This window comes from Micropterus dolomieu, linkage group LG18, assembly GCF_021292245.1.
Source record: "Micropterus dolomieu isolate WLL.071019.BEF.003 ecotype Adirondacks linkage group LG18, ASM2129224v1, whole genome shotgun sequence".
NCBI lineage: Eukaryota > Metazoa > Chordata > Actinopteri > Centrarchiformes > Centrarchidae > Micropterus > Micropterus dolomieu.
Genome location: NC_060167.1, coordinates 23,523,061 through 23,548,773, shown reverse-complemented (window position 1 = coordinate 23,548,773; position 25,713 = coordinate 23,523,061). Strand labels below are relative to the sequence as shown.

General features: G+C 40.8%; 1 protein-coding gene across 2 annotated transcripts in view; it reads left to right on the top strand.

The window, feature by feature from the left end:
* The window catches only part of LOC123956477 (low-density lipoprotein receptor-related protein 1-like), a 101,521-nt gene that overhangs the window by 11,594 nt on the left and 64,214 nt on the right, over nt 1-25,713 (top strand). For both annotated transcript variants that reach the window (XM_046028685.1, XM_046028684.1), the window contains exons 2-3: nt 11,109-11,231; nt 24,423-24,560. In XM_046028685.1, coding sequence (XP_045884641.1) covers nt 11,109-11,231; nt 24,423-24,560 — 261 coding nt within the window. The remainder of the gene's footprint in view (nt 1-11,108; nt 11,232-24,422; nt 24,561-25,713) is intronic.

Here is a 25,713-nt window from a genome sequence, read left to right as displayed (position 1 = left end):
GAGTGTCCTCCAGCCCACTTGATGTAATACCTACAAAGTTTTTACTGAAAGTAAAGGATTCTGTTGGGCCCCATTTGATCTCTGTTTTTAACAGCTCCCTATCTACTGGTTGTGTCCCTGATTATTTTAAAACGGCTTGCGTGAACCCGCTTTTAAAGAAACCTGGTTTAGATCCCTCCCTCCCACATAATTTTAGACCAATTTCAAAACTGCCTTTTATTGCAAAGATTCTAGAAAGAATTGTGTCCAAACAATTACTCACTGTACTGGAAAATAACAATTTATTTGAAAAGTTTCAATCTGGTTTCAGGAAGTACCACAGCACTGAGACTGCCCTGCTTAAAGTCACCAATGACCTTTTAATGTCTGCTGATGAAGGCATGTGGTCAGTCCTGGTACTCCTGGACCTTAGCACTGCTTTTGACACCACTGATCACAATCATGTTAGACAGACTGAGGCACTGGGTGGGGATCTCTGGTCCTGCCTTAGAATGGTTTTCATCCTACCTGTCAAATAGGAAGTTTTGCGTGTCTGTAAACAACTATGTCTCTTCATTCTGTCCAGTTAAATATGGTGTGCCTCAGGGGTCGGTCTTAGGACCCATTTTGTTTTCCTTGTATCTGCTTCCCCTTGGACATATTATCCATAAACATGGTATTTCATTTCATATTTATGCTGATGTCACACAAATGTACTTGCCCATCAGATCCACAGATCCTGGAATGCTGAGTTCACTTAACAACTGCCTTTGTGACGTTAAAAAATGGATGTCAAATAATTTCCTCCAGCTGAACTCAGACAAAACAGAAATCCTGGTCATCGGGTCCCAGCAGATGGCAGTATTTGTAATAACCCAAAAATACTACTACTGATCGACTCCAGACTGTCCAGAACTCAGCTGCCAGGCTTTTAACCAGAACAAAGAAATATGACCACATCACCCCTATTTTAGCTTCATTACACTGACTCCCAGTGTGTTTTAGAATTGATAGAATTGATTTTAAAGCTCTTCATGGCCTCTCGCCTTGTTATATTTCTGACTTTTTAGTCCCATACACACCAGCACGTACCTTGAGATCCTCGGGGTCTGTTGTCTGTTCCAGAGTCTCGACTGAAAACTAAAGGGGACAGAGCATTAGCAGTCAGGGCCCTGAGACTCTGGAACAGCCTGCCCGAGGAAATCAGGTCGGCTGAGTCAGTGAACTCTTTTAAGTCCCTTCTTAAAAGATACTTTTATAGGAGAGCCTTTCCCGATCTTATTTGACTTTATTTTATCCCTTTTATTTTATTCTATTTTACTTATTTTATATTTATCTTAAATGTGTATTTTGGTCTTTTCAATGTTTTCTTGCTTGTATTGTTGTCTTTTGGGTATTGTATTGTTGTCTTTGCACTTGTTGAAGCACTTTGTAACTTGTTTTTGAAAAGTTCTCTACAAATAAAGATTATTATATTATTATTATAACACCTGCACATAATACTTATTTATTCCAGTATCCTTTGCACTATGCTCCTCCCAATGTGTACATGTATGCATGTATGTGTATGTGTACCTGTATATCACATCCACCTCCGACATGTACATAATAATAATAATAATAATAATAATAATGTTAATAAAAATTCACTCCTGCATCCTTTGCACTCTGCTCATTGCACTATTGTCTCAATCTGTCTATATTGTTTTTGTTTATAGTTTGTATATATGTGTTCCCTATAGTATAATGTAGCCTGTGTTTGATTTTAGTATTGTATTATTGTAAGCACATCGTGAGCAAAGTACAATCCAGAGTCAAATTCCTCGTATGTGTACACATACCTGGCAAATAAAGCTGATACTGATTCTGAAAAGTAGTCATTGTTCAGTACAATCTGCCAGTGTTTTATGCTGCATTAATGTGTATGTTGCATTTTACTGCAGTAGTTGTTTAAGGTTTTGCTAATATTTATGATCAATTTACTACTTTACTATATACTGTTGAGAAGCTTCATGTACAACAATGCATCATTTTCCAACAAAGTACAAGTAACCTTGCATTTGTACATAAGTACAGTACATTAATATGTACTTTGTTACATTCCACCGCTGAAATTCTATCTGAACTTTTCTATTTTCTATCACAATTTCTTCACTACTGACTAGACTTCCACATCTCCTCCACACTCTGCCGGAAAGGTTTATTTAAGAGGCACATCTGGGGCCTCTTTTTCTCTGTTTTCTAACATGACAAATTGGAAAACCTTTTTCCCTCCCTCTTTCTACTTCTCACTGTCTTCCATTACAAAATCCTGAAGCGTTCTTGCCTGAGCTGTGCAGGAGGATGAGGAGGTGGCGGGCCACAGCCAAACAGGCTAATATAGACTCATCCCTCATTTTTGGCCCTTAACAGAACCCCCCAGGTCAGACCAAAGGTCAGCAGACTAAACCTCTGCCCCTCCCTTTTTCTACTTTACATCAGTCTCTTCCTATATGTGTTCCCTTTTGGCTTTGTTTACTGGCCAAATGTGGTCTTGTATCGTCAAAATCTTATAAGAACTTTTTTCAGGGCATTGTCTGCAGAGGGCTGTAGTGCTGCTGAAAACAAAATATTAAAAACATTTATCACTTGATATTTTTTTGGACTGCTCTGACTTGTTTATCATTAATTTCCTGCAGCATTTCTGATGTTTTATTCTGTCGCATTCTGTCAAGATATTTAGCAATGAGTCAATGTTGAACTGGCTGTGTTGCAGTATTATTCCAGCCTCCGGCTCTCTGAAAAGATAAAGTGCGTATCAGGGTTTGGCCAAGTGGGCGTCAATGTCAAGATTGATTACACACAATTCAGGTTGTTTATCTTGCCCTCGTATAAACCTCACTTTCCTAAATATTTGAGAAGATAATGAAGCTTTATCATGTTTAACAGTGAAGCATTGGGTATTGGCATGAACATCTTCTCCTCTTGAGAAACTGCTCTCAGTGGTTTATTAGTGAGTACGCACTATCTTCAGTAGACTAAACTAGATGTTTTTTTTCCCCAGCAGACATTGCAATATTCTCTGTAAGAGAATATATTGAGAATAATATTGACACTTGTTTCAGCCAAACTACCCACCTCCCAGCTTTATTTCTCTGTATAGTTTTGGATGAATTAGGCCAGTTAAGAAAGGATCACCTCCACAGATCTGAGCAGATGTAGCCTGAGGAAGTTTATTCTGTCTGCGTGTAGTAAAGGGAATCAGCTGCTGTCATGTAGGTGTATTAACTATATTTACGTGCAAATAAATTGCCACATCTGTCCTTCTTAGTCTCTCTATGTGAAAGTCATACTAACATACTGTATGTAAGGTGTCACATAAGTTCTCAAAAGTTAAGGGAAAACCCAACTCTGTTATCTTACAGATCCAGGTAGATTCCAGGGTTGTGAAATAAGACTTGTGTGACAGATCTAGATCTAGAAGATAATCAAACCAGAAGATAATAACCTGTAGTATACCATTTTCTGCAAAAGAGTATACAATTAGCTTTTTTAGCCGTGCTATCACTCTGGCTCAATTGATGGAAATGTCAGTTGGTCCACCACTTTAGTCCAAACTGAAACGTCACCATAACATTTGGTACAGATTTTCATGGTCCCTAGAGGATGAAATCTAATGACTTTAATGTCCCTCTGACTTTGACTCTAGTGCCACCAGTAGGTCAAAGTGTTCACTTATCTGGTACAGACATTCCAGAGGATGAATCCGAGTGACTTTGATGATTCTCTGACTCTCTCATGCCCCCATGAGGCTGATTTGTGACTTTGTGGAATGTCTCAACAACTAATGAATGGATTGTCATGAAATTTTGTAGGATGTATATGTAATAATAACTTTGGCGATCCTTCAAGATCATCCTGATCCAGTACCATCATCAGGTAAAAATTTAGGTATGATACCTGCAAAACTGATGACATTCCTATCCACTTCAGCTGTACTTTGTGTTTCGTGCTAATTAGCTAATCTTAGCATGTTAACACGTTAAATCTTAGCATGTTAACACGTTAAACAAATATGAACATTGTGATTATTATACCTGCTGAGCATCAGTATGTTAGCATTATCATTTTGAGCATGTTAGCATGCTGTTGTTAGCAGTTAGCTCAAAGCAACATTGTAAGTTCAGCCTCAAAGACCTGATAGCATTGCTGTAGATATTTACTGTTGTTATACTAGGGCTGATAGATGAGCAGTGTTTGCAAGTTTGTAGATACTTAACTGGTGTCAGAATCTGGTTTGTGGCCTCCTGGTTTGTGGCCTCCATCTACTGAGTAAGTTACAGAACAGCAGCCCTGGAGCGGTTACAGATTGTCTTGCTCAAGGGCACTTGAATGGTGGCTGTCCAGTTGAAGGAAGGTTTCTGTGCAATACCTTTTACAGCTTTGAAGAAGCTCCCTTTCACCACCACTGTTGACAGTACTTTAAGTCTCCCTTCACCTCAACCGCTGTTGAGTGGTGTGTGATGGGGCGGTAGTTTCAGTGTCTGCTGGAGCTTTGTAATGCCTTGGTTGATCTCACAGAGCAGGCCTCCAACTTATTTATAGCACTGCTGTGGGTGTCAGAGGAAATGGGGCTGTGGCTGGGGACGAGGCTTGTGTTTGCCTTAAGAGAGGACTCTTCCTCCTAACCAGGGGGAGCTCATCTTGGAGGACTAGCAGACAGCAGCGGGGGGCAGAGGGCAGTGAATTTGTAATCTGGCCCAAATGGCGATGACCCAAAGCATTTTCACGCAGCCGCCGCTTTGGTAAACACACAGGCAGCTCATTGATAGCATGTGTGACATTCCACCATCCCATCTCAGTATCCCAGCCCAGCTCTCTCTGCTCTCAGACCTTCAGTCCTGTCCCCAGCTGTGAGAGCCCTGTCCCCTGTTTGACTTGCAGTTGACTCCCTTCCCTCTCCGTTTTCTCTCATAGCTGCAGTTCATCTATCTTGTTCTCCGATGTCATCCTGAGTTATATCCATTGTTTTACCATATTTTTTGCTTCATCCTCTTCCGCCATGTGTCGTTTCCTTTTCAAACATACATGAGACCTGTTTTGTTTATTGTACACCAGTTCATAAAACCCTGAAACTAAACAACTAAAACCAAAAACATGTTCTTTAAATGTTGATATAATATACACTGCTCAAAAAAGTAAAGGGAACACTAAAATAACACATCCTAGATCTGAATGAATGAAATAATCTCATTAAATACTCCTTTCTTTACATAGTTGAATGTGCTGACAACAAAATCACACAAAAATTATCAATGGAAATCAAATTTATCAACCCATGGAGGTCTGGATTTGGAGTCACACTCAAAATCAAAGTGGAAAACCACACTACAGGCCGATTCAACTTTGATGTAATGTCCTTAAAACAAGTCAAAATGAGGCTCAGTAGTGGTAGTGGCCTCCACGTGCCTGTATGACCTCCCTACAACACCTGGACATGCTACTGATAAGGTGGGGGATGGTCTCCTGAGGGATCTCCTCCCAGACCTGGACTAAAGCATCCGCCAACTCCTGGACAGTCTGTGGTGCAACGTGGCGTTGGTGGATGGAGCGAGACATGATGTCCCAGATGTGCTCAATTGGATTCAGGTCTGGGGAACGGGCGGGTCAGTCCATAGCATCAATGCCTTCCTCTTGCAGGAACTGCTGACATACTCCAGCCACATGAGGTCTAGCATTGTCTTGCATTAGGAGGAACCGCACCAGCATATGGTCTCACAAGGGGTCTGAGGATCTCATCACGGTACCTAATGGCAGTCAGGCTACCTCTGGCGAGCACATGGAGGTGCCCCCCAAAGAAATGCCACCCCACACCATTACTGACCCACCGCCAAACCGGTCATGCTGGAGGATGTTGCAGGCAGCAGAACGTTCTCCATGGCGTCTCCAGACTCTGTCAAGTCTGTCACATGTGCTCAGTGTGAACCTGCTTTCACCATTGAAGAGCACAGGGCGCCAGTGGCGAATTTGCCAATCTTGGTGTTCTCTGGCAAATGCCAAATGTCCTGCACGGTGTTGGGCTGTAAGCACAACCCCCACCTGTGGACGTCGGGCCCTCATACCACCCTATGGAGTCTGTTTCTGACTGTTTGAGCAGATACAGGTCATTTTGCAGGGCTCTGGCAGTGCTCCTCCTTGCACAAAGGTGGAGGTAGTGGTCCTGCTGCTGGGTTGTTGCCCTCCTACGGCCTCCTCCACGTCTCCTGATGTACTGGCCTGTCTCCTGGTAGTGCCTCCATGCTCTGGACACTACGCTGACAGACACAGCAAGCCTTCTTGCCACAGCTCGCATTGATGTGCCATCCTGGATGAGCTGCTCTACCTGAGCCACTTGTGTGGGTTGTAGACTCCGTCTCATGCTACCACTAGAGTGAAAGCACCGCCAGCATTCAAAAGTGACCAAAACATCAGCCAGGAAGCATAGGAACTGAGAAGTGGTCTGTGGTCCTAAGTGGACAGTTTGATTTCACTGGAGTGTGATTGACTTGGAGTTACATTGTGTTGTTTAAGTGTTCCCTTTATTTTTTTGAGCAGTGTATGATATAATATATGATATAATATATGATATATAACCAGATAAATCCTGATTGTGTCAAGCACTGATTGACTTTACAGCTTGCATTAAAACGGGTGTCAACATCCATCTCCAGAGACCACTTGATTTTGTCCCACTTGACATGCAAATACAGTAAACCCTTACACATCTGCAATATTTACATGCCACCAACCCAAAGCAATAAGCTGTCAGCCATTTGGCAAGTTTATCTGCTCAGTATGTTTGACTAAAAAGACGTTTTGCTGCTATACAAGGTTATGCTAGGGAAAAAGGCACCTGGGAAGTGATACCTTTCAGTTACACTGTTGGTCTGAAAATGTATATGTATTCATTACTCCCAATTTTAGATTTGATTTATTTCTGATTCACCATCGAGTTAAAATGATTAGATCTGTGTTAACTGTAGGTTTGATTAACAAAGAAACCATAAATAACTCTTTTCCTCTTTAAACATTTCAGGAATATATTTTAACAATCTATCTGTGTCATTTCCATTTAGACCACAAAATTGTCTCATTCACATCATAAAGGGATTCCCCTTTATGATAAGACAATTTTCAATCAAATCAGACAGAATGGCAATAAATACAGCAATAAATGTAATACATTCTCATAAAATGTATTTCTTCCAGCAGAAATGGCACATGCAGTGTCTGAGTAGTCCACTTACAAACTATAGTTGAATCGATCTCTACGCAGTGTTAATAAAGAATACAGTTTTGTAAAGCAAGTGTGGGCATTTGTCAAACTTTTCATTTTCAAACTAACAGCATATTTGGACAGTACATATTTATGCAAATACAAACTCCAAGGCATCAAAAGACTGCAGAGCTGTTGAAGCTGACTAACAGCTGATCCTGCTGTGGTCCAGCTGTGCTGCCATCATTAGAAACTGATCGTGCTTCAGATGAGAGAGAAAAGGACATCTCAAAAATGTGTTTCCCTTTTCCTCATGACTTCTCCTTGCATCTCGCCAGACGTCTTCAGTGGGAGGGACTAAATGCAAGTGAGGGAATCGTGGATGCACCCATCGTCTGTGCTTGCATGCCTGACCATCAGTGTGGTTTGTGCTGCCTGTAATCTCAGCGTTTGAGTTTTATTTATTTGTTCAAGTGAAAATCAGACAAAGAATATAATACTTACTATGGACAACAGTGTGTAGGGAGTGAGAGGTAAAAAGTCCAAAAATGGATTTCATTACCTTTGCGTAAGTGAAATAATACAGTGTTTACAGTTTGAACAATCTATGCAGTCACATTTATAGCTAGTGTAGGCATATATTTTTAGGAGTCTGGTTGTGATTGGATGACATGAGGTTGACTAATAGTAGCTCTGAACGTGGCCTTTGTCTATACTCCCTTTGCTTCTCTCTAACCATCACAGCGAGCTGAGCTGATTGTAAGAAACACTTATCACTGCCTGTCTTCACCTTCAGATAGCTAACCTCCTGACCTACTTTCTCTGCACCTTTATGTGTTTCTGTCAGCAGCATCTTGTGGTTTAGAAGGAGGTGGGTGTGCACTCCTCCATGGCCATTATTGGAAGCTGAGTTAACATCACATGTAGCTAAGGCATGTCAGCACCTAAATAAACATTAAACAATAGACAGACGCACCGCAGCTATGGTATGACAACAAACAAATAAACACATGAACGCACAAACACAAACACGCACGCACGCACACATGAATGAACAGAGATGAGAAGCAAAGACCAAACGCTTTAACACAAGCCTTGTTGCATTTCATGAATAATTCAAATCCTGGGGTCTTCTGAGAGAGAAAAAGACGCCCCTCTACACACACCCACGTTCACACATACACACACCAATCACAGCGGTACACAGAGGAGCATAAGTGGGGAGTGTGTGGATGTGTGCAGCAATGTGCCAGGCTGAATTTATGGTATTTAGGTTGAGCTTCATTTCACAATTCCCTTCACCGCTAGAGTTGAAGTGTAGCTTTAAATGTAAATACAGTCATCCTGTTTATCCCATCGTCTACCCCTTGCCCCCCCAGCGTACTATTCATCATGCTTTATGCTCTAAATAATCTAGAGGTTACACTAACATCACAATTTCCAATGAGTACTTTATATTCTGACCTAGCAGCTGTAGAAGGGAGATATTGACACTGAGGGGGTGGGTTGACTCAGCGAGGCGATGTTGTCAAATATGTTGAAAGAAGAACCCCAGACCACTGATGTTCAACATGATTGCAGTAATGACAGAAAGAAATGAAAGTACTATTAAAAATGCTATTGCCCAGATGTGGAGGAGAGGCATAGAGAGAAACATGAGCTCAGATGAAACACAAACATCAGTTCAATCACAGCCTGGTGATACATATTCAAACACTGAATTATCTGAGTGAATTCCAATTATAGTTTAGGATTGCCCGTTGCTCGCTTTAAATGTCAACCAGGGAAATGTTTGTTTTGTGTTAATGAATAAATAGTTTTGGAAGATGTAATATTTTATGAAAGCAGCAGGACAAATACCTTATTAGATTTGTTTCATATTCATTTAGCAACATGTCCTTTAGTGTCTCTAGTGTGGCTATACACTCACAAGATGACATGGTCCTGTGTGGCTGAATAAAAATCAAAAAGTGTAATGCAATTCTTTCTTTACAATATATTTACCTCTACATTACTGTGACATATTGCTAAATGTCATGTTATAAGGTCCCTGTTTTGCCTGATGTTGCTTTTTCTGTAACCTGCCTGAGAGTATTAGTATTGTAATAATCGATATTGGACAGTAACACATTCCTAAGTGATGTGTAATTTACTTTTTAGTGACTAGTGTTAGGGATTACAATTTAAAATTCAGTAATTACATCAAAGTTACTAATACCAGGATTACTCTGTTACTCTGTTAGCTTTTCGGGCGGTTGGAGGGGAGGATGTAGCTTGTTTGCTGTCTTACCAGAGGTTAATATCAATTTAGGATTATGCCTTCTGGTATCTCCAAAGTTTTCTCGGTAGATTTGTGTCTTAGCTGGTTAGTCAGCTAGCTACCTAATGTCAGCATATATTCATGAATCTGCTGGATTTTGTCCAGAGTTGAAGAGTGTGTGAACCCTGTGAGGATGGGGCTTCTTAGGCCTAACGTTAAGCTAGCTGTTGACGCTCAACACCCCTTATTCTGACTTGGGAGTGTTCACGCATTATTCCAATGTGGTTAGCCCTAATGTTGACCTTAGTCACACCACATAAACAGCCTAAATTAGCTTTACATGCTTTTGTTGTGTTACATCTTTGTAGCAGTTTGTTACCAGGTGAAACTAGATACAAATAGACAGTGAATAGCTCCTATAAAATTAGCTAAATCTAATGTATTAGTGTTAATATTGGATTTTATTTTGATGTCAGTAGTTTTTTTCATCAAGTGGGAGATATCGTTAGTGTCAGAGATTCCCATTATCTCCGGTTTGGAGTTACAGTTTAAGTGATATGACATGAACCATAAGAAATTGTGACACGAAATTGTTAAGTCTTTGCACTTGGCACCTAAAACATTATTTCCTAATACTTTTGTATTATAGTGTATAGTAATACACTTTGTAATTACTTCTGCATTGACCAATTGTCCAGTAATGTTTTACATTTAACTTACAAGGGATTGGTAAATGAGTTTGTTAGACATTTAAATTGTTTAGTGCAAAATAACATGGAGGACTTGAAAATATAGGGCTTGTTCATGAAAGCAGCACAAAATACATGGAGTATTATGTCTAAGTAACTAATCTATTAATCATTGCTTTGCTTCACTTTTCAATGACAGCTGGATACCATTTTCCAATAGAGTTTATAAAATCCCAAATACTGAATGTACGGTATAACGGAAATCCTAGACATACCAAGTTAGTTTTTTCTTTTTCTTACTTTTTCCCCATGTCTCATGCTTCTTTTAGTTACATACTAAAATAGTTAAGTACACCCCTGTCTTTAAGTTTTCCCTGTATATTTCCCACTCTGCAGTAAGAGCTTCCCCTGAATACCCCAGAGTGACTCAGCTTTGTTGCTAGTGTGTGTGTATTTGTGTGTCGTGAAAGTGTTTATGTGCTGTTCTGAGAGGACTTGAATTAGTGTGGGTTTGAATGTACTCCCCCATTTGGCGGTGGCTGCAGTGGGCCACTTTTCCTCTCTCTCTGGAACGTTGGTTTGAAGGGGAAATGGATGATAGGGGGGCAGTTCACTGAACAAGATGTTCTTTGATATCCTCCAGACATGTTGCATCACTGCTATTGGCAGAGGAACACTGACCTGGATATTTAGGTGCAGCAAGTTTACCAAGTTTGCATGAGTGTGGGTTTTGGTTTGTGTGTATCCATTCTCTATCCCCTCTATCAAGTAGCAACTTCCCAGGACCTAATTAGGGCCGGCGAGGATCACTACTGACTCTGAAGACAACAGGGTGGTCTGCTGCTAATGAGACCTCAGGAATAAAGATTATTGACACAAAAGGAGCTAAGTTCTTTATCTATTTTTTATCCTAAAATTAATTAGTTTTTTCTTTGTCTTCTTTTAGCCCCAAAGACCTGCAGCCCAAAGCAGTTTGTGTGTAGAGACGGGGTGACATGCATCTCTAAAGGCTGGCGCTGCGATCGGGAGAAGGACTGCCCAGATGGCTCTGACGAGGAGCCTGATGTTTGTAAGTCTTTAAAACATATGAGTCCAAACAGTCCAATATATTGTATCCATTGTGCATTACTTTCTTGTACACCCTGATTGTTATGATTCTGCTGCATCTGACTTTCACAGCAAAGTGAACTTTGGCTGACATTTAACCATTCGGGGTATATAATTGGAGACTACAGTAGAGAGGAAATGCTTTTCAGCTTATGTGTATTATATAATTTAAAGCACTCCTAGTCAACTGGTTTTGCCCATTCAAGTCTCTGAATTCTGTGGAATAAAAGCCCTCTCTGCTTATCTCCTCTGAATAAGGGAGGGTTTAAGACAGGGAGCGTTTTTACAAATCAGTATAAAATTAAATGTTAGCCCAACCTTTGATTTTATTCATTACGAAAAATACAAACTCACAGTTGGTTCATGTAATATCTCAGACCGCCTCAGAAATGGATCTAAAACTACTATTATGGCTTTTAAAAGACATTTTTTGTAATGTTAAGGGTATGCTAGTATGTTACTGTAGCGTCTGATCCCTCCAAACACATTCTTAAAGCAGCTAACAGACAGAGATTGTTGGCCTATTAGATTTATATGGCTAATCGCAGCCAGGCTGGAGAAAACAATGAGATGTTTTATCAGCAACTTACAGAGGCCATCCTGCCTTTAAACAGTCCTGTCATGCCCAATTAGGAGAGTTTGTTTTTGTTTGTTCTTGATATGATTTCCTTTTACTTTCAGAGCCACACAGGATCCAGTCAAGAGACAAATCCAAACCAAAAGTAGAGCTAAAAAAAGCAGCCATCATTTCAAAGTCTTCATTAGAGTTGAGATGCTTTGAGGCTGAATGCCTGGGGAGGGAATGAAAGCAACAGTGTCTTTTTGGGCAGCCTCTAAGACTGAAACGCATGTAGTTTTTTAAAAAGACAGAGGGCGTGGGTTGGGTGGGCAAGGGACAGTGTTTGTGTGTTTGTGTTTGTGTGTATGTTGCCTTTTTGAGGGTGGGGGGGGTTAGCCTGGGAGAGGTTGAGTGAGGGACTAGGAGGCCATACAGAGTCCTGTAGCTGCAGTCTAGACACAGAAACTGTATGAGAGTAGGTCTGGAAGTCATTAGAGACTCGCCCCGAGCAATGAAGAAACCTGCTGTGGGCCAGCCTTCTTCCGTGTCTATATCTGAGACAGAAACAACAGTGACTCCATTCCCTGTCTCCTGCTACTCCCTCTAGCTTATGCCAAGCTCTCTCAAAAACAACAGTTATAGGACCTATGCGCTGGAGGGACCTGACTTTTCTTGGTGTGAGGGTGGAAAACCCAAGAAGTGAGTCAGGGAGATAAAAGAAACACCAATCCATGTCTTAGCTTTCTTAGAATTTAGGTGTTTTTTTGGTTGATGTTAAAGGGGTATTTCAGCACTGGAAACATGGTCTTTTTTTAAAACTGGGCTGTCTTTGTAGTAGAAAGATGCAAATATTTTTGAAATTAGTGCTACATGAGAAAAAACAGAGACTATACTCCTCAGCTGGCGGTGCTTGACACTCGGCTGTGGCCTGTTCCATACATCGAAATTCTTACGCACTGTAGTTGGGCTCATATAGCCCCAAATGTCTGATTCAGGCATTACACCATTAAAGTTGTTTTTATACATATCTACAGGCACACTGTCTTCTGCTATGGTCTTCCAGTGGTTGCTCTAGCCAGTTGATTTTGGACAGGATGTTTTGATTTTGAGCAGTCTCTCGATCTGACTGTCCTGTGGAGGCAGGCATACAAAAAATGCAGAAGTATAAGTTCGAACTATAGCCCTAGCCTTGACGCGTCATCTGGCAATCTTTTGCCAGTAAATGAGCAGGGGAGCTCTGGGTGCAGGCATTGTTCATTTGCATATACTGTACTACCCACATTGAAATGATGCAAAGCTGGTTGACAGCTGGCACAGTTTCTCTTTAAGATTGGCAAAATGATTAATTAATTATTATTTAGGGATGTGGCAAGTACATTCTCATTACAAAGGCTGGCATAACTTTTTCTGCTACTTTAGAGTACAAGCATGTACAGAAGTCAGTACAAAATGTTAAATAGTCTGTCAGATTTAATTGCGGATTTCTTCTGGACCAGTTTGGACCATGATGGTTTGCCATCTTTGACCAGCTAAGAGTCACAGACAGTATAGGGAAGTTGTAAATATTGAGTGATGGACTAATTCATTGTTGGTTTGGCCTTTTGGTCTGGGACTTGTTGACAATTAAAAAATAAATTGCCAGTATTATTTTTTACGTTTGTTGGGGCATCTTGGTGGCCAACATGAAAGGAGGTATACCATTTAACTAACATCCATCATTCAATTCAGACCTTCATTGCATGTCTTCCCCCTCGTTCCCCATGTTTTATGATGCTCTCTACTGTCAAATTATCCCCAAAAATTACATGCTGTTTGGAGAAAAAAAATCTTTGGTGTAGAGCAGATGCTGGGTGGTGAGGCTGTGAGGTACTAAATTAATCTCAACCCAGTTGAATATGGTATCATTTTTGTAGCTCATCATATATGTACAGTATACAGAAAATACTGGCAATCCACTTTTCTGAGTTGAAGTTTGAAAATAAAAATATATTGAAATGCTGTGTTGTCATATGAGAACATTAGTAGTTTTATTGTTGTGATAAAGGTGCTCTTTGTGAAGGTGCTTTTGCAGATGCTTCTGGTTGAAAGATGCATGAGAGAGGTTTATTTATTCACCCATGTGGATGGGGCTTCACAGTGGCCTTTGTTCATGTGTTGGCTATTGCTGGGGAAGTCAGCCACTGTCCAGTGCAGCTGCTTTGCCCTGCTGTGTAACCCCCACAATGCTGTTCTTTGTACCCTGCAGTGCTGGGTCAGACTGGCATAGAGGGATACTAAAAGAGTAAAACAAAAACAAAATGGTTGTCTGGGCATATGACCTTTTATATAGAACTTTGATCTGCATTCCTAATCAATGAACAATTGAAAGCCTGGCAATGAAGATAAATGTGAAGATAACATGTCTGGTCCATAGCCTTCAGGTAGGGTGTAGGCTCATTTAGAGGTGCCTTGTCCTCGGGGTGTAGAATTTATTGGGGTCCTGAAATATTCCCACGTGCAGTGAGTGTGCCCTGAAAACACAGGAAGTGGGTAACGCTGAAATGACGTCCCCTGCCCCTGGCCTGTAATAAGGCCTGTTTTACAGACAGTTCCCACCTAGGCTGCAATTAGCTTTTTAGGAGATGAAGCACTTCTGTAACAGCCACTTTCGGAGTGGAAAACATAATCTTACATGATGTAATGTGCGTCTCGCTGACGCCTATCAAAATAAATGAAAGACTGCCATGAAAAGAAATTAAATCTGGTGAGTTGTATCTTTGATCTGCTTGCACAAAAGTTAGAGCCACAACAGTTGTGAAGAAACACAAGTGGGTTTATTGTTTGGTGTATATTTCATCAGTGGTGTCATTTACCAGACAGTTGACCCAAAGCCTGTGGCTGTACTGTTCAGGTATGGAAGAGGAAGCGATTTGTTTGATCTTGCTACTGTCTCCTAAAAGCAGCCACCACCCAGTCCAGATAACCATCAACATGTCAAGAAAAGCAACCTTTGCTCAACATGAATGTGTCTGTCGCCTTGCAGCACCTTGTTCCTACAATAACCTGCTGCAGGTGAGCACACAATCTGCGCTCTCCCTTGTGCCCTCTTTAAAACACATACACACACTGCACTACTCTCATATAAACAATAAAGCACAAATTTCACCTTCTAAAAATAGAAGATGCTTTTCCCTGTGTCCCCCAGTAGTCACTACCAGCACACACACATAAACATATACTCATGCACACCAGCAGAAGAGGTTTGTCACCATGAGAGTGTTCGACTGAAACTTAAATCAGCTCATACTTCAAGAGCTAATGTGCCTGTCATAAGATGGAAATTCCATGTATTTTGAACGGTTTTTGCTTTAAAATGTCAACAAAATTTGATGCTATCATAGTAAGTTATAAGTTTTACTTTAATTGAATCAGAGAGAAGCAACAACTTCAGAACAGAATAACCAAGACTTGAAGTATTTGTACTATAGTACATTACTGCAGCTTAGACAGTTACAGTGGTGTGTCGTAGATTCATTAATATTTACTGTAGTGGAATTAGGAAATTTGACCAGAATACTTCACTTCATCCAAAAATCTTAAACCTGCATACATTTTTTTATTAGATTTTATTATCATTATGTTTTTTTACATTTAGGGGTAGCACAACAAGTAGTAATCACAATACTGACACATTATCACCTTATAAAACACTTTTCTATTTACACATCCAGTACACATAGAGCAACATTAACATTGATTTGGTGGCATGTTTCTGTCCAAACTGGCAAATGTGACACTAATTCACTCTGTTTATGTTTTGCATGCTAAGCTGCTAAATGCTCCTTTTTCCGCTGAGCAGGGACAGGTGGTTTATCATACAAAAGAATTTCTTTATTTATTTGAAACAGTTGCCTGCGGCGTCTGGAAACAATGCTAATGACAGCAGTTACACTGAAACGAAGTTCAAGTTGTGGGCTGTAAAACCCAAACAATGACCTGATAGATGCTAAAACGCTCCATAGAGCTGAGGGGAAGTGCAGAGGTGGGTGTGATTATCTGTTGGGGCATCACTATGAGGAACACCTACATTGCGCATAGTATTTTTTCCCATTGTTTAACTTTAGACTACCTTATTTTTGATGTGACATAATTGTGTGCCCACATATTAAAAGATTAAGAATCCTCTAAGAATGAAAAACCAAATATTCCAAATATTTTTAAGCTCTGTAGTCACCCATGACTTCATCTGACAAGGATAGGAGTAAATTAAAGTTATCTTTCATGTCAGCTTATATTTTCAGCAGCACCAAACCCATCTATTATTACAGACAGAACTTGTGCAACTGTAACAGTAAATATATATAGAGAAACAACATAAATTATACATACACATGCTCTATTTAAAGGTGTGGTGAGCCGGATGTGGTCCACAGGCCACCAGCTGGCCATTTTTAGATCAGCAGTTGGGCCTGGGGCAATAGAGAGGCCAAAGCTGGCCTCTTGAAGCAGGACAAGAGAGTCTGGCCTGTGTTCAGCCAAGAAAAGCGTGTCAGGGTTTTAAATTTTAAAAAACACCATTATGTAAGCCCAGCAGGGCTCTTTGCAGAAGGGGGTGGGGCAGGCCAGAGGCACCCTTGGGGGGAGGGGGGGACTAGGGGCAAGCCTGGGACAAGAAGAGTGGAGTTTATGATAAGAGATTGAGAGACTCAAACAATAATAATATGATAATTTGGGTAATTGAAGCCCCACCCTGCATCTTGAAGGGATAGACACACAGATGCTGAACACCTGGCTATGCCTTGTGGCCAGTCTTTCTCTCTCTACGGTAAACAACCTTGTGTCTGATTAGTAGTAATAAATGACTACATCCTGTATACGAGAGTGCATTATTGAACACACAGCTTATCTTCTGCAGTGGTTGTCTAACTTCAGCCTCCTCGGACCTCCTTGGGCCTTTCCTGTCATTTGTGCAGCTGTTAACACTGTTTTCTATGTGATAATTAGTTGTATGTCCTTTTGAATTTGTTTCTATTCTTCATTTGCTTTAGGTATCCAATGAAAAGGTCTGTCTGGAGATGGGCTTGGTGCTTAATTTGTGACGATTAAAGTTAGTCTTCTGGTTTCAGGGTAAGAATATAAGCCAAAACAGACTGAGTGCCTTTCAGATATTTAGCCATTCTGGGGCAGCGGTATGCTCTTTACAAGAAAAACTTACACAATACTAATAGTTTTAAGTTAATCCTCAGCTCATTGTGAGGAAATAAGAGGCGGAAGAATCAAATAATCAGTCTGTTCAAACTCAGAAATAAGAGTTGCTATGTAAGAACCTTATCATGTAGGCAATATTTTTATTCTATCATCTGTGTGTATTCGTTAGAGAAAAAGGGAGAAAGAGAGACACAAAGAGGTTGTCTATGTCTGCCTGCATGATTACTTTTATGCAACTGTGTGTGTGAGAGAGAGGTGTGTATTATTAGAACTTTTTATTATCTGTCCTTCTATACATGAGCTTAAGGAAACAGGTGAATGACATAATGTCTTGATATTTTACCATTGATTTCCTTTGTGTGTATTTGTTTACTTTTCCTCTTTCATAAAGGATACCAATATAGGCTCAATCTATTTATTTGGTAGAGGTATCTGGTGGTGTTGTCCTGTATGAATCTTGCAATTTACTTTGCTGATAGAACTGTTTGCTTAGTGGTTTCTCTGCCCTGAGGAATAGCTGTGCTGCTGTGTTTGGAGAAGGCTCAGTTTGTTGTGCTTTCGAGAGCTGGATTTAGTCTTCCTGCTTTGCTTGTCGCCGTGCCAGCCACCCCAGAAGCCCCCCAGGAAGCAATGAAAATGTGGTGTTGATATCTTGGAAGGAAAGGGGAAAGCAGGGAGCCAGAGACCCAACATCCAACCATCAAGTGCAGGGTGCAGAGAGGGCACACAGTCTGCCGCCAGGGTTGAAGCCAGAAATGGTTATAATAAACTGCATTTATGCTGTAAATGTGCATAACACACAGTTAAATTGAGATGTGATTGTCTGGACAAAGGAAATTCAGGTAGCTAAACCACTCCAGTTTTTGTGAGGCACCCACAGGTGTGGCTGGAGTGGCAGGTTAATGTGTTGTTTTTCACCTGTGGAGAGAAGTGTTTATAGGATGGCTGTCAGGAATAAACAGTGGTGAAGTGCTGCCATTATTACCCTCTCCACCCTGCTGCTAGCTGTTGCCGTGGCTGCTCTTCTGGTGATCTTTTTGACAAGCCGGTGTTGAGTAGCAACATCAAAATACAAACTCCCATGTTAGCTGCTGGGCCCTCTCTTAACCTACATGAAGCTCTGGTTTTGTTGCGTCTTGTTTTCGGTGCTGTGTCCTAGTTTTGTGTGGAGTTTTGCTTCTTTGGCAGGGCAGATGAAATGGGGGGGGGGGTTAAGGGAGGCCTCGGGGCTGCTTGGTAAGGATTCGGGTGCTATGTCCAAGAATGTGTCATGTGTGCAAAGAGCATCACAGAGAGACGGCAAGCTGGTTTGTGGGGACATGGTCATCAGTGGTCAGAGAAACCCAGTATTAGTCATTAGGAGCTCCAGACAGTAAAGTGGTGCAACACTATTTATTCATGAGGTGGATTTATGGATCAACATTAAATTATTAATCTATATTAAGATGGCTGATGTTTGTGAAAAGTAGCATGGTACTTTTTAATTATCTAGTGCTTGTTAGTCAAATGTTCTGTAATAGTTTGGATATGTATGTGTGTTTCTGTCATTCTTTCATATGCTGAAAGGTCTGATGTGTTTAAAATGAACTGAAGGCAGAGGCCTCGCTGCTCTGTAACAGTTGGCCTCATTCTCTCCCACAAAAAATCTCTTTTATGTTTTGCTCCAGCACTGGCAGCATCTTGTTATTTGTTTGTGTTTGTATTGGTTGAATAAGCATTGTGTTAACTAGCATTTGGGGGGGGGGCATGAACTAGTGAATGGAAAATCCCCAAGCTAACAAGCTTTGGGCTCAGGGACAGCGTGATCCAGACCCAGATCTCGACTCTTTCTGAGTGAGCTGGGTCTCTCTATGACTGGAGAGGAAACACAGGTCAAGAGACAGTTTCCAAGATGAGTAATTCTGCAAAAAATGGTACTTGAGAAAAAAACCCTGAAGAGTTATAAAAGTATGACAGGTCCTAGCAAAAACTTAGGAGACTCTGTCTTAAAATATTAATCCTAAAACAGCACATAATTAGAAAGTGCCAGATCCCCTTCCATCACTGGACCCCCTGTGGCCATTTCCCCAGCTCTCCCTCCAGGTGGCCGTGCCACAGTTCAGCTCAGGCTTTGCACGTGACGCCGCTTACAACACCGCGGCTCAGAGCCTGCTTTGTAGGGGGCCACAGCCGATTTGTGTGATCCAAACAATGGCCTTAGTCCTCTCGCCCCCTCCCTTTCCCTTGCCACCCCCTTGGCCGGCACTCCCCCGGGCTGGAAAAGTGCATGTGACCTACCTCTATGTGTAGCAGCTTAAAGACTCTACCCGTGCAAGGTGTCTGAAATCCAGCATGCGGCAATCTTGTTTTGATAGATGCTTATAGAAGAAAGTCTTCGTTTGACTTGGCCTGCCACAATATTGCTTCTGTATAGGTATTTACCTCCAAACCCATACTTGCACTGCAATTTTGATGAAGGTTGAAGTTCTTTGTATCTGTTGTACATCCTCAGACCATTAGTTGAGTCAGACAGACCCATGGAAGAAGTGAAATCTGTCCTGGTATCTGCTGACCTCTATCTGATGTCTGTAGCAGAGAAATAAAGCCTTGTAACAATCTCTAGTTCTCCATAGGAAAAGAATAGTCAAATATCCAGCCTCAGTTTTCACCCGCTGGCACTGTCACAAGGATAGCCTTTATGGGTCGATGATGGAGAGACACCAGGATAACTTCCCTTTTCCTTGGATGCCCTAATTGAGCTACAGAACATAATGGCTGAAGCTGTACCAGACAGCCTGTGTGGATCTTTCACTAAACTATTCAACCAGCTGTGTAGAGAAATAGAGCAAACAGAAACTTCTCAAAAAAAAGAAAGGTTTGGGCCTGCTAACCTGGCTCACTCACAGTAGAGGAATGTTGAATAAAAGACCCTGTTTAATTCAAATTAGCAATGCCTTTTTCCACTGTGGCCTGCCGACCGCTGCCAGCTCACACAAGAATGAAGTCTTGTGGGGCTTTGTCCACTTCCTGTGGATGAGGTGTTCCACTTGGTCCTCTCTGTCTGCTCTCTGCCCCCCCCCCCCCCCCCCCCCCCCCCCCCTCCCCCCCATACACTTACTGTAAATGGGTCAACAGATGTTGGTGGAAAAATGACGAGAGGTGATACAAAGGGAGGGAGAGAGTGAGGAGAAGGAGGAAGGACAGCCAACAGTTTGACTTCCCACATGGGCTGAGAAAGATGAGCCCTGTAGAGGAGTGATTGGTTTCAAATAATGTCCATGCATCAAAAAAAACAAACTTTACTTTACTTTTCAGTTAAAGATAGACAACAAGTAGACAAATGATCTACCGTTATGAATCATATTATCATTGTTCTTATTTTTTTTATGTAGTTCTAGTGATTGCTCTATGAATCAGTGGAATTTAAGTTTGTAATTTAAGTTCAGTGGAATTTTGGGACAGTTAGATGAGAAGATTAACACCACTCATTTCTTTTTGCTAAATGTGAAAATAGAACTAGCAAGTGATTCGCTGAGCTTAGCAGCATGAAGACTTGAAGCAGGGGGAAACTGCTAGCCTGGCTCCCCCCCAAATAAAAAAAAACGTTTCCCCCAACAGTTCCAGTGCTTACTAATTAATATGTTGTATCTTGTTTGTTTAATCCATTGACGATTTAGACCATCGAGTACACAGATTTCTTCAAGTCTTGCTGTCAGTGCCAGGCAACTGGTCGCCAAGAAATAGTTAGTAACGCCCCATAAAACCAGAAATTTTGGTTTGTGTACGTCAGCAACATGTGACAAGCGAATAAGCGTGTTCCACAAAATGTCAAACTGTTATAAAAATGTCAAATCGTTAATAAAATCATCTCTCTGGCAGCAATATTTGAAACATAAACAGGCAATAAAAACATGTCCTTCCTACAAATAAGCCTCTGCATTCTACCGTGGAGAGTGTGGTATCTATCATGGATAATAACTTTTATAACTTGTGTTAATAACTTAACACATAAATATTGTTACTATATGGGTCTGGCTGAGTTAATATCCAGAATTGTTTTTTGTTGTATTTAATTTGCTGAAATTCAATTACTGTGTCTAACGGGTATATTGTGTACATCAGTTAGTCTCACAGCCTGTAGACTTGGACAGTGGTGACAGCAGTTTGGAGATAGGGTGCAACACATAGACTAGTTGGGCAGAGGTTATGCTGAGTCATTAGTCTTTCTGTGGATGAAAGTTCAGTAATAAGGTAATTTAGGGAAAAGCCTGTGCTGCTTGCCCAATGATTTTAGCAGTACAGTTACCTCTATATTGAGTAAAAGTTGCACAGATTTAGTGTCTTGGAGGGAGTAGTTTCACCCACCCAAGATTACCCAAGATGAATATGTTTTCTTTCCCAGGGATCCAAATGTCCTTTCTTAGCACATTACAATACCGGCGTACGTGCCACTACACTGGCCTGCTTACTGTCTGTGTTTTGCCTCTGGGATGGACGTGTGTACACTGTAGATGTAGTGAAAGTAGTCATTTGGCTAGGCCCTGCTAGGATAATGGTGTGTTTGTAATTCCTGCTAGTTTTCTCTAGTGGCCATTTTTTGCTGCCGCAATGGTTCTTTGAATTTCTGCCTTGTGGTTCTGCCAGCTAAGTTGCCAAGAAGAAAGGTTGCTCAGAAGAGAGGGGAAAAGAGGCAAACATGCACATTTTCTTGGACAAATCATTTTAGGGTCAGAACTTTGACTGATACATGTACACGAATTTTCCTTTGGGATGTTCTTGCAGAGACAGATTATGAAAACATAGCAGTTTGACAACACTGGCAAACTGGGTGCAAGAAGAGGACATTACACTGTGTATAGGATTTCCCAACTTGTAAAAATGTTTTTCCCGACATTACGACATGCCGCTCTGATTAATTGCCGCAAAGCACACAGTGTGATTGATCAACTCTGCTGACGTATATTGTCTTATTGGGAATGTAGTTACTGAGTGAAGGTCTAAACAACTGCCCCAGTCATTATATATAGGCCTTTATGGTGGACCACGTCTTTGTAGACACTCAGGAGCGGATTCACATAAGGATTGCGTGGCTTTTGTGGGCAATAATGCTGCACATATAAGACAAAACCAAACTGTATAATTCTCAAAGTATGTGCAAAAGGTGAAATGCACCCCTAACTGCACTGCCAAGCAAATACCATCTGTGCACCAATGATATTTGCATGTCTTTAAATTAGGTATAACATGCATACATTTGGCACAAAATTGGCCCCTTTCTATGCAAATGAGCCTTGCAAAAAAAACCCTCAGATTCACAAACACCAGCGGTGATAGCCACACGTAGTTAACGTCTTGAGAGAGTTACTGTTAACTGAAGCCCATTTATAAGGGGTGTCACACCCAAGAGTTACCAGTGATCATGCCAGCGGTGATTGTAGCCAGCCGAAGCAACATCACAGTACAGTAGTTATATGCACACAGATGGCACAGACAGTACAATACCTGATATTCACCACGAGGGAATAAAACTGAAAAAACAACATTAAAACCTACTGCAAATATTACTGGGACAGACAAATTGCACTCAACTGCAAAACTTTATGGGCGTGTTCGCGCTGTAATATCATTAGCACAATATCTTTTGTGAATTGGACCTTGAGACAGGGCAGATAGCGGTTGAAGAATTCATGGTGCCGTCAGCGGCCACATTCCCTTCTTTATGAGTTTTATGTATTATGAGTGTCTGGGCCATGAAGAACATGAAGGTGATGCTTATATAACACACAAAGTTCCACAGGCTATTAAGTGTAGAGTGTGAAGTGACAGTGTAAAGCTATAAATAATAATAATTTAAAAAACTAGGGTTGTTATCGGTTACAAATGTGTTTGTTTGGATGATCAAGACTCTCTTGAGAAGAAGCTGTTGGAGTCTATCATACCAGAGATTTCAGTACAGATTGGAGCATCAAGTCTGTGCATATTATCGTTGCCCTTTGCTTGACGTTGATTGTCTGTTGTGTTTTTACCTGATGAGGAGTCAGCTGTTAGGTAAAGACTATACACCTGAGCTTGTGCTTAGAACAGGAAAAAGAGGGAATGTGCTAGTTTGTTCATCTGTTGATCAGGAATAGCTTTAAAACTTTGAGATGTCCCGTGTAATTATTTATCTCAGAACTAAGGTGGCCCATTGATTTCCAATAAGGGTAGCATGAATGATCTTTGGAAGTCAATCTTCATCCTGCCCGTTTTTACTGTATTCATAGCCAAGTTGTTTGCTGCACAGTCACTGCAGGTTACTTCTGTCTTGGATCTGGGCGTATAATGATTTGTGATACCCATCACAGACAGCTTGATGTATGCTCATTGGGGGAGACGGTAGAGAAACATTTCTGTGTTGCTCCAGTCTGACAAATATGTTGTCACACATAGTGTCCACTGTCTGTCAGAAAGTCTGTCATCCAATGGCAGAATAAAAGGGCAGTGTTTTCTAAAGATTGATTCTAAAGCATCTCCGCTTCACTGAACAGTTCATAGTCAAGACAAAATGGATGAAAGAGACAAAGGGAGAAGGCATATGACAAAGATCCCCGGGTAAGATTAATCTCAGGAAATCATAGCTTCACGGTTCTGTACTATACATGCATTCATAGCTCCGATCAAACTGGCTTACAGCAGGGTGTGTGGAGAGGCACAGCTGGAGCTGTGTTCACAGATAAGGTGGTGCACAGCAATTTCTGGTATCTTTTTGGCATGACATTGCACTTGTGTTTCTGCCTGCTGTGAATGGTTGTTATTGCAAACCAAAGCAGAAAGAACTATTTCGCACACTGAAAAGTATGTTGAGTTTTGAATCTTTTACTTTGATATACAACTTTAATCTACAGTTGTACACATTTCCGAATCCGTCAAATAACAATGAATTATGCAACTAAGAAAGACTTTATTTGGCTTCGATTATTTTTTTGATTTTAAACAATAATCATAATCCACAACATTATAGGATGTCTAATCTTTCTGTTTCAGTTGATTATATGTGGCCATTTTGCTGGAATGGATTATCTCTAGTCTCTAATTTGATTGATGCGATGCATGCATTCATGCCCAAGTCAACAGCGTGTGTAGAAATGATTAAGTTATTAATTAATAGTAAACAATAACATAATCAGAATCAAAGCAGAGTCTTGAAAAGTGTCCACAAGTCTTTACTCTTGATGTAGTTTCTAAAGGTTTTTATGAACCGAGTAGAGGCTGAATTTTCCAAGATAAAAGTAGCAAAACACATTTATTCTTTTATACAAAGCATTATTACATGAAAAGGCTACAGTGTTTGAAAATAGCACCAGTTTATCTGGTATTAATAAATGCAACTTTTCTTCTTACATTGTCCTGAACTTTTCAGTCAACCGTGTTTGTGTTTGTCTTCCTCAGGTCCACACAGTACCATATCACGGTGCCCTCCCAACGAGTTCCAGTGTGGTGGAACAGAACTCTGCATCCACATGAGCAAACTGTGCAACGGGGCTCCAGACTGTACTGATGGCTGGGATGAGGGACCACACTGCAGAGGTATCACCATCTCACACACACACACACACACACACACACACACACACACCACCAACATACAAGGACACATGCATATTTTGGGATATGCAAAATTAATGTGAGCAGGTTAATTATCCAGTTCTTGTGCTAGTACACGCTGTCTGTCAATGTGAAAATAGGTTGTTCTGTGTTCTATGTTAAAACTTGATGTAGGTGTTTTTTCATCCTGAAGAAATTCTGTATGGAGACACATCCAAATGTATTTGACATCCGTTTGACATCCTGTCACTAATTCATTCTGTTAGTTAACAGTTAAATTGGGGAAGTTTGTCATCCTGAAACCAGAAACTAGGAAGAAATTTATGATGAGCCTAAAGAATATTAAAACCCTTTTTAAATTAAATGTGCTGATCAAGTTGACCACACTGAGAGGAAATAGAACGTGATTGCGCAAAAGACCAATATATTTGTACTGAACAGATGAATTATTACAGGAAAGCTCTAAAGGGAACTTAAACAGCAAGGACTGTTTGTCATGTCCGTCAAAAGGTTAGCAGAGGAACACAACTGACAAATACTCTCCATCCAGCTACTTTGTGTCTCAAATTGGTCTAAATCCTAACACAGTTCATATAAATGTTAAACTAGCCAGCAGGCATCATTAGTGCTGCATCACTAATATGTACCCTGAAGTGGACAATACTCTTGTATAACCTTGATTGGTATTAATGATAAATTTCCATTTTGCACCTTAAGACCTTCAGAGTCTTACTGAACCAAAATAAAAGACTGAATTATTGTTTCGTCCCGAGGCTCTGAGATTTTAATTGGTACAGTGTGTGCACCTGTACTTTATAGATCTTTTTTTGATCATCTCCCCACTACACCTTCAGATAGAAAATGAGTTAGGATGAAATATTTATTAAAGAAACAAGAACAGAGGCATGGGAAAAGACGTTAAATTTTCATGCACTTTCAGGCTGGCTGGACATTGAGGTGAGAGTGGACTTCTGTGTGTGTGTGTGTGTGTGTGTGTGTGTGTGTGTGTGTGTGTGTATGTGTGTGTTCTGTATTAACCACAGAAATCTGCCCAGATGGGGTCCATGATTGACTGTTTATTTCACGGTGTTGGGGTTAAGGTTAGGATTAGGCTAAAGAGTTGGGGTTTTTCAGT